The sequence below is a fragment of the Vespula pensylvanica genome, chromosome 18 (assembly GCF_014466175.1).
Source record: "Vespula pensylvanica isolate Volc-1 chromosome 18, ASM1446617v1, whole genome shotgun sequence".
Taxonomy (NCBI): domain Eukaryota; kingdom Metazoa; phylum Arthropoda; class Insecta; order Hymenoptera; family Vespidae; genus Vespula; species Vespula pensylvanica.
Window position 1 is genome coordinate 1,399,937 of NC_057702.1, and position 10,554 is coordinate 1,410,490.

Consider the following 10,554-nt stretch of genomic DNA (forward strand, 5'->3'; position numbering starts at 1 on the left):
GTTCAAAAGTTTTATTAGAATCATGTAAATTTTATTTTGTTTATTTAAAATAAGAACAAAAAAAAATCTATTAATAGAAATTTTATGAAACATGTGTCGAGTCACACTCGACACGAATTCATGAAACCCTCCATCTACGTTTTACTCATTGTTATTTGATAATTTTATTTTCAATTCTATTTTTATTTCTAAATTTTATTTAGTTTATTTAATAATAAGATATTAATAGACCGTCAATGATCGAAATTAAAACTTTAGAATTCTTGTCAAGTCTCACATTGGACTAATCACTCTATAGACAGGCGCTATAAATTCTATCGTTAATTATATTATAATCAATAATGGAATTAATTCAATTTTAATAATTAATTACTGAACACTGCAGGAAAATTAAATTAATATTAAATGTTGAAAGCGAAGTGTGCTTGAAAAATTATATTTAAAATTATAATGACGGGAGGATAAAAAATAGTTGGTGAGAGTTTGAGTCTAGGAAGAAAGATAAATCACGAGAGAGAGAGAATGAAAGGAAGGAGGAATGCTGCACGTGGAGCTCGAATATAATTAATTGTCCTTTCGAACAGGAGCTGCTTGCCATCACGAAAGGGACAACCCGTTCGTCTTCCTTCGCGTTCCTACGAAGCCTCAGGGCCGTTGACCTCTAGTAGAAATCGTTAATCAAGGATCTCTTGTATCGGATAATTAATAGACGCAATTGATTAGTCAAGATTAGCGAATTAGTTAGACGAATTTACTCGGACGAGTATCTTAGTCATTATTTCATCGAATTCATTAATTAGAAATTTAAGTATCTACCTATTAGACATTGACAAAGTCTTGTAATCATTTATTTTTTCGATTTTAATGAGATTTCACCGCATAAGTTTATTCTTACGTATACGTATCGTCGGTATATTAATCATCTCATTCATGATGGATCCTTTGTTTTCTAAGAAACCCCATTCGTCATGTATCCTCCCCGATCCTCGTGACACAGGCCTTTTCCTAGGAGCATAAATTTTAGTAGAAGGCTCGCGAATCTCTCGAAGAAATGAAAAAGACTAGATATAGAGAGAGATATAGATAGATAGATAAAGAGGGTGAAAGAGAGAGAAAGGGGAAGAGATAGAGATAGAAGAAAACGAAAAGAATATGGATCGAGCTTTCTATTTCAAGCACGTCTTGATCGTACCTCTCGACTTTCCAACTAATTCCAGAGAGGAGAGAACGGTAGCTAGAGTTGAGTTTGAGGCACGAATGCCGAGTACATCGTCGAAGAGGCCGATACCAGTCGCGTTTCTGCTTTCTACCTATACTTACTATCTATCTATATGTGGGAGAGGAAGAGAAATAGATAGAGAGAGAGAGAGAGAGAGAGAGAGAGAGAGAGAGAGGGAGAGAGAGCTCGTTGTCAAGGAGGGCGAGGATGGTACATCGGTGTCAAATTTGTCGGTAGAGTGAAACGCTGCATATAAATCGTTGGTGAGAATCCTCTCCTCCTAGTCTAGTGATTTTTATTCTCTTTTTTCGAACCTTCCTCTATTTCGACGAATCGTAGATGAAAGTTTTATCGTTCAGTTTTGAAACGTTTTATAAAAAGAGGAAGTACAAAATCAAAAAAAAAGTGATAAATTATCGAGTGACAAACTTTCGATATAAGTATAATGTCGATATCGACTACGAGAGAATCTAAGAAAGTAATTAATCACCGTACAGATTCTACGTTGAGAATAAGACGGATCAGTTTGTCAACGATATTGGTTTGTTGTAAAAGATTGTAAAAAATTGTCTTAGTCTATGAAGTAGTTAAGTCAATGGAGGAGTTTTCACGTTGAAGATGATAAAGCGAGTCAATGATGGTCGTGTCATTACTCGATTCGATCGTTTACGTGAACTACTAAGTAATACTAATTTTTCATTATTAACGCGAGTTTAAGGTGGGTGTGAAAAATATATTCTTTTAACTTGTTCGTTTGTAGTATTTATATTTGTATTATAAATCAGATCTGACTGTATTTTTAGACTCGATAAAACACGGATATCACAGCGTGAAAAATTTTCTTTCTCTTTTTCGCTATATAGAAAAGAGAAGAATGAGAGAGAGAGAGAGAAAGAAAGAGAGAGAGAGGGAGAGAGAGAGAGAAAGCAATACTCACGATAGTCGATAGCGCGTGTACTGTAAATAATGACTTCGAACGGGTCCCAGAATCGCGAGGATTCGAAAACGAACTAGAAAAAGGCGGTTCGCCTCGGTCGACCGCCGGCCAAGCTTGCAATAAAAGCTCCCGTCTCTCTAAACTAGCCAGAAACCCGATGCTTTCTCTTTCTCTCTCTATCTCTCTTCTCTTTTATTTTTCGTTCGCAACTTTCGAGCCTGCCTGGGTTGTGTTCGACGAACGCTTTTCTCCCTCTCGTTTGATTGCTATGCGAATTTTCGAGTACTGTTTACATAACTTGAACAAAAAAAGGAATACAAAAGAGAGAACAAATTGTATTTTTATTTGTATTACATTTAATTATTGACCTATGGCAATTACGCAAATTGAAAAAAGAAGATCGAAGAAGAGCACACAAAAGCACACAAATCGTATTTTTATTTGTATTGCGCATTTTTATTGGTCATATTTATTTGTTGATTCTTTTCTTTTCCTTTTTTTATTTTTTGGATGGAAAAAAAGGAGAAAGACGCGCAAATCGTATTTTCATTTGTATTCTATTCTATTTTTTTCATTTCTATTTTTATCTTTGATTATAATCAGAGAAATTATGCCAGTCTAATTTTTCTTCTCTCTTTCTCTCCCTCCCTCTCTCTCTCCTTTTTCTTTCGTTTTTAGATAAATTATTATAATTATTTTTATATCGTTTCTTTTGCTTTCTTTTTTTCTCTTCTTTTTCTATTTTCTCTTTTTTTTATTTTTTTATTTTTTTTTTTTTGAAATTCACGTCTCGACATTCGCCAAGTCAGGGATGTATCCAAGCTAGCGTGTATAGGATTAAATGATAATTCGATTAATCGCTGGCGGACGGGCGCATTAAATCGATGAATTACATTACGGAATCACTGATGGTAGCACATGCACCTGCTTCTCGTTACTACCTCGAACGCAGGTGATACTGGGAATGGTGTAAAAAATGAGAGAGCGAGAGAGAAAAAGACATAGAAACAGATATAGAGAGAAATACAATGTGAAAGAGAAAAAGGGAGAGAGAGAGAGAAGAAAAAAGGAAAAAATTGTCTTATTTCTTTTTTCTCTCTCTTTCTCACTCTTCGTCGCTATAGATTCCGTTTCTTCGATAAATAATTTTCCAATGTTCTAACTGTCTTAAATAATTAACGACGGCAACAACCAACGCCCCGAGAAAGAAATAGGATAGTTATCGGGAAAAAAAGAAAAAAAGAACGTGAGAGAAATAAAGAAACATCGATAAAACACAAAGAAAGAGAGAAATAAAAAAAATAACTAATCCTTGTAATTAAAATCCTCGTGATTAAAATACACGATTGAAATAAGTCGATTATTTATAATTACTGTTTATGGTTTTTTCAACAGATTAAAAGATACCGAGACATCAAATAAAAAAAAGAAAAAAAAACAAGAAAAAAATATTCAAATATTTCAGAACAAAATCAAAAATATTTTTCATTCTGATCGTGTCAGCATTCGATTTTGAAACTTTAATTTTGATATGATGTTTTCGTTAAAGCAGGTTAAAATATCCTAATTACGTACTTACTCTCTCTTTCTATATATATATATATATATATATATATATATATGTATGTATGTATGTATGTATGTATGTATGTATGTATGTATGTATCTATCTATCTATCTATCTATATCGTGAACACGCTAATGCGCGATGTCCGTTTTAATTGAAATTCGTGATTAACTGTAATGACATGCCGTACCGAACAGTAATAACCTTATTAGCCGTTAGAGCCAACATATATGCACAGTGATATATTAGAAAGAAATGTAAATGTTCATAAAATATACTCTCATTTGAATAATTGTGTAATAAATTAGAAATTTGTTCTTTTTTTTCTTTTTTATTTTTCTTTTTTTCTTTTTTATTATTTAATTTATGACGGAACAAATTGAATTTAACAAATTCTTCAATATTATTCTTACTTTTCTATTTTTTTATTTTTCCTTTTTTCCATTTTCTTTTCTTTTTTTTCTTCAGATAGGCGGGAGATATATATAGAGATAAAAATAGAAATAGAAATAGAAATAAAAAGGGAAGAATAGTCAGTAGGATAGTCAGTATTTACGATAGAAAAGTCTATCGGAAAGATACGAATGTGTGGGTGAAATATATAACAAGTAGTCACGTCCGTATGCGGCCAGCCACGGCTCGCAATCAGTAGTTACGCACTACGTCTGCAGCGACCTACGTCTGACCGCATTTCTATCTATACTACTACGAACGATTTTTAAAATTGCTCTATCGTAAGTAGAATCAGCTGACTTCTGTCATAATTATAATACACGAATAATAGTCGTATTTTTAGGAAAGAATTCAAACGATAAAATATTAAATTTAGATAAATTTTACAAAAAATATATATAGATAAATAATAAAGGATGAGATTCTAAAAGATTTTTACAATAAGTTATTCTTTTTCGCAACTTTCCAGGCTGATTATTAATTTCTTTTTCCTGAGATTATAAAATTATACATCAGTAGAAAAAGTCAAAAAAAAGTAAATGAGTTTTAAAATCATTTTCGAATCTTTTGATCCATTCTGTACAGAAATAAAATTAAGAATATAGATATTGTTTATGAAAAATATATAAATATTATAATTTAATTACAAGATAAAATAAATCTAATGTCGTAAATGAAATTAGATTGAAAGAAATAAGAGGTAGAGGAGATGTAGAGAGAGAGAGAGAGAGAGAGAGAGAGAGGGAGAAAGAGAGATAGAAAATAAAAAATAAAATTCAGAATTGAATTTTTTTCTCTTTCTCTTTTATTCTCACGAATTTCTCGTCGGATTCGTACAACACGTAAATACATTTAACAACGATGCCAAGTTCTTGTTTGATTCAAATTGATATTAACTGCATATGTAGAGAGAGAGAAAGAGAGAGAGAAGCACCACAGCTCAAACTAGTCGTGGCTCATATGAAGTTAAAAGATAAATTCAACTAGAGAATAACTAAAGCGTAGATAATAGACGTTAACGAATGTTCATTCAGTTGTTGTTGTTGTTATTGTTGTTGTTGTTGTTGCTGATGTTGATGCTGATGCTGCTACTGCTGCAAAAGTTCTTTTATATCTCCTTTAATTATACAAAGATAATCACGACTTAGTTGATTGATCGATTTAAACGTTCGTTCGATGATGCATCGAACTCATAGAAATATATATTATAATTATCCCATAAGATGTCTTGAAATGAATTCCAATGGCTAACCTATTTTCAAGAACATAGCAACGATAGTGATTGAAAACTTATATAACAATGTAATATCGAAACTATGTGAAAACGTGAGACTTGAAAATGGAGAAAAATAAAATAGAAAAAGGAAAAAGGAAGACTGCATTCCCGTCTTCTTTTATCCCACGTTCACTCCCCACCCCCTTGAAAACCATACAAGCTAACTCGTATAGTGCTTGTAGGTAGAAGCAGTAAAATAAAAGAGCAAAAAGGAAGTGTAATCTCTCTCTCTCTCTCTCTCTTTCTCTCTCTTTCTTCCTTTTTTCCTCTCTTTCTTTCTTTCTTTCTTTCTTTCTTTCTTCCTTTCTCTTTTTTAGTATTTTGTCCGCTTTTTCACGATGCCTAGCACGTACACACGATACACGACTGCTACGGAGTAAGAAAGGGAACAGGGAGGTTATTCTGAAAGGGGGAGGAAGGGCTGAGTTGACCGGTTGATGTTGGTAGGACCGCAGCTTGTTGAAAAAGAGAGAAAAAGAAAAAGAGAGAGAGAGAGAGAGAAAGAGAGAGGGAGAAGGAATGATGTGTAACGGAGTTGCATTGTATTGGCCACACGAAAGGCGACCTCGTGTCTTTCCACTCTCTTCCTCTTACGTTTCCTATCACAGCCCCTGTCCTCCGACCAACAAGAAGACTGAAAATACGATGGGAATTATCTGGGAAAAAGGTACAGAAAGAGAGTGAGAGAGAGAGAGAGAAATAGAGAGAGAGATAGTCGCGTGACTGCGGCACTTTCGTACAAGGAAAGAAAAGCCAGCTCGTTTGGGTCTAACTTGTACTACGTGCCTATACAAGGTGTCTTCTATATATCCATCTGCTTGTTTTTATCGTTATTATTATTATTATTATCATTATTATAGGAAGAAACTTGAAAGGGGAAATAGTAGAAATGATTGAAAAAATTATTGAAAGAAATGATTATATTCAATGGGAATATATATTTCCTGTATATCCACGTTTATGTACTACTATAATACTACGTTTTCTAAATCTCTGAGTATCTCTTTTTTCTTTTTTCTATTCTCTTTTTCTTTTCTTAATATGATATTAAAAAAAAAAAAAAAAGAGAAATGTGAGGAAGTTGATAAAATGAAACATATGAAGTTTTTCTCTCTCTCTCTCTCTCTCTCTTTTTCATTTTGTGGTTAATGAAATTACTTCGTACATTGCTCTTCTCTTTCTATATTCTCTCACGTACATATATTTACATATATAAATATACATGTATATATATGTGTATATATATATATACCCTGTTAAATACAGAAACATATAGGATTACGTGCGTGGCATCGACCACGCGATAAACTAACGTCACTCGTTCACACATCGCTCGATCCCATTTGCTTTCCCTCCCTCCTCTCTCTTCTTCTCTTCGAGGTCTAATTCTCTTCCCTCTTCTCTCTTCATCCTTCGTTATTGCACGCATCACAAATCCGTCCGGGGGAATCGGAGTGATTCTTGATCAACCGTTCATCCGGTTACTCGTGCTCTCGTTATTAGAAATGAAAATTTTAACAAAGATGAAAGTTTGACGTTATAAAAAATGTAATTTTATAATTCGTTTGATATCGAAATTTATTTCAAAAAATTTGTACAATGACTTTTTAATTTTTAAGTAATATTAAAAATAATTGTATTAATATATTAATTTACATTAAATTGATTGATCAATCGATCCGAATAATAATTCACGCTAATTTCTGTTTTAAGAAAATTAATTCAATTATGATAATGAATTGAACCATCGATCTTAATCATGTTTCACGTTGTCATTTGTTTTAGGAAAACGACACTATTCGTTTTCGTGTAACACTGGAAGACGAAGTCCCAGATGGACAACAACCAAACATAGTAGGTGTCGACGCTTACGTAATCGTTCTCGACGAAAACGATAATCCACCGCATTTCCTCGGCGTACCATATGAAGCTGTTGCGGCGGAGGATATGTCTGTGGGTACCACGGTTCTTCCGGGCATCAGGGTTGTAGACCCCGATCTTCTCGGTGACAACATCGAATTAACGTGTGTCCCACAGCCTCAAGTAAGATACATATATCTAACCCTCGTTATTTATTCGAATCTAAACGTGAAAGACATTAGAAACAATTTTCATTATTCGTACTAACAATAATACAAATTCAACTCGAGTCCATCATATGGTATAAATTCTTAACAAATTCATTTGGATAAATAATAAGAAAATTTATTGAATGATTTGTCAATGATCTTTCATGGTAATAAAAGGATCGAAAAAATCTGATGTGTTTCTGCAAAGAAGTTCGCGATAAAACGATACCTTTTTTGTTCGTATGAACGATGAAAATTGTTCTTAAATCTTTCGCCAATATCTTGGTGTCTCTTAATTATTTACATTCATCGAAAGAATTACGTACCATCGTACAGGAGCTTCGTTGTGATGCATTATTAGCAAAGGCCCCTCGTGCTTCCGTTTCTCTTGCTGAACCAACGTGTTCCATGGAGATTCTCTATCCTGACTAGGATGAAAGATGTATCAGTGTGCCCCGGTATATATTCAGTAGCTCACGTAAATGAAGAAGCGGCTTGGTGGATGAAGTGTTCTAGCATGCACGTAACAAGCGAGAGAGAGAGAGAGAGTGAGAGAGAGAGAAAGAGAGAGATGGTCGACGCTCACGGCGCTTTGTAATTCACAGTTTTCCATTAAATTATCCACGCCTCTCATAGTTCTAATAAGTTCCCTACATCCAACTACTTCTATAGTGGTAGTAGTTATAGTACTAGCAGTAGTAGAGCAGCAGTAGTAATAGTAGCAGCTTCTAGTCGAAGAGAGGAAAACGCGAAACGGGCAGCGCTCGAAATTGCGGCTACGACCTCGGCTATACGTATGAATTTTCTTCGAGATATTTTCTGACGATTTACTTTCATACTCGTTGCTCATCTTGACGACGTGTTTTGATGACTATTTTAGATTAATGAAGAATGGACAAAATTTGTTAGATACGTGAGCTACGTTTCTTTTAAACGAGTTTCTTCTTTTAAGCTGAAAAAGATTAGGATATATGAATGAAGTATGAAGGAAATAAAAAAATCATTTTATTAGTACGTAGATATTTTATTGCAGTTAAATAATATGTATTTATCTACGTAAATATTGTATGTAACTTTTTTTTTAGAGGAAAACCAAATCTGTTACTTTGATAAAAAGGAGAAAGAGAAAGAGAGAAAGAGAGATCTAAAAAATAATAATTTTGAAACGGTAAACACGTGATAAGAAAGGTTAAAGTAAAATTTGCAATAAAATTCGAATTATCTATCCAAAGGTTAGTTTGTTGGCGAGTGCTGTAAAACTTGTTCGTGAAAGATGCGAGAAGGGATATTAGTAGGTATAACGCGGCGGCTACTACGTCATATTCGCTCGATAAATTCCACGTGCCGTTGGCCGGACCAATAAAACTGTAAAACCTTTTAACTAATGGCTCAGCCAGCTTTACGACAGCAAACTTTAGTACCTCCCATCTTCTCTCTCTCTCTCTCTCTCTCTCTCTCTCTCTCTCTCTCTCTCTCTGTCCCTCTCTCTTTTTTCTCTATTTATACATAATAGACGACCCTACCGTTTAACGCACTCGTTTCATGTTGATTATGCGTTATTAATTAAAGTGTGTAATAAATTTTGTTTTTAGATCGTAACACGTGTCCCTCTCTCTCTCTCTCTCTCTCTCTCTATCTATCTATCTATCTATCTATCTATCTATCTATCTATCTATCTATCTATCTATCTATCTATCTATCTATTTCTCTCCTTTAGCCAGATAAAAATATGTATGTTTTATTCACATTGCAATAGCATTTGAAACATTGCATCACGTTGTCTTTCGTCTCCCGATTCATTCTTCTCATTCATTGAATTAACAAAAGAGACAAAGAGAGACAGAGAGAGAATGATGTAATTCGTTGAAAAATCTAAGTGATAATTATAAAAAGAAGTAGGACGAAATAAGTGACGCCATCATCATTATCGTCATGGTCATCATTATCATCGTCGTCGTCGTCGTCATGATTATCACGTAACGCTATTGTTACAGTTCCTTGATGCTTGCCAAAAGTTCGGCATTGTCAACGTCGAGAAAAGTCAGAATACGTACGTAGGCGCCCTGGTTCTACAGCAACCACTAGACTACAGAGAGAGGCCCTTCTACCAGCTACTTCTAAGGGCGAGCGTGAGTAGAGCTTGGAAATTGATTTTAATTATGCGCCTGGGAAAGCTCTTCGCTACTTATTACGTTCTGGAGAATAAATCCACGAGAAAATGAGAGCCTACCCATACTATATCGTATTAGATATAGTGTTAGGTATATGCAGCTAGCCACTTTATATGTTCTATTAGGTATATTCTCTCTATTCATGATAAAGACAGATTTATCGATCATATCATAAGTTACATGCAAGGAATAAAAAAAGAATAAATAGATAAATAAAGATTAAAGTTTTATAACGAGATCAATGAAATTATTGTTCCGTGAATATTGGCCTTGCTAAGTACTCGTAGTATTTTATTTACTTCTGCTTTATTCAAAAAACAAATATATATATATATATATTATTTATATTTACATTTTGTATAAATATGATAATGTTTTTGCTTCCTACTATAATATACGTTTTTAAAGATAAGCACTCTCGAATTAATTTATACGGTTTGTATACACATGATAAAATACGGAAACGTGTTTTTGTGGAAAAAGTTAAAATAATTTAATAACATTTTTTTAAAGCTCGCAAAATTATATGCATCAAATATTTCGATGGTTAACGCGATATATAGGTTGTAGGTATTCACGTTATTAAATTTTTTTCCAACTAATTGAACTCTCGTATCATGTCGAGCTAGAAAAAAATTTCCTGACGTCCAATTAAAATTCGACAAAATTCATTCAATTTTCAATATTCAATATTTTATTAAATTCATTTATTGATTTATTTACATATGGTACTTATTAATCATTAAATTAATTATGTAATCATTAATTGGATTAATGAGAAATTATTGAGATTGTTAGAAACATTGTTTATAACAAATTGTTTATAACAGATTGTTTATAACAAATTGTTAATTAACTATTA

The 10,554-nt window shown here is 33.2% G+C and overlaps 1 protein-coding gene across 1 annotated transcript in view; it reads left to right on the plus strand.

Moving 5' to 3' along the window:
• Positions 1–10,554, plus strand: part of LOC122635538 (cadherin-87A) — a 121,602-nt gene that overhangs the window by 102,275 nt on the left and 8,773 nt on the right. Inside the window, exons 4-5 of the mRNA XM_043825858.1 lie at positions 7,238–7,495; positions 9,516–9,650. Coding sequence (XP_043681793.1) covers positions 7,238–7,495; positions 9,516–9,650 — 393 coding nt within the window. The remainder of the gene's footprint in view (positions 1–7,237; positions 7,496–9,515; positions 9,651–10,554) is intronic.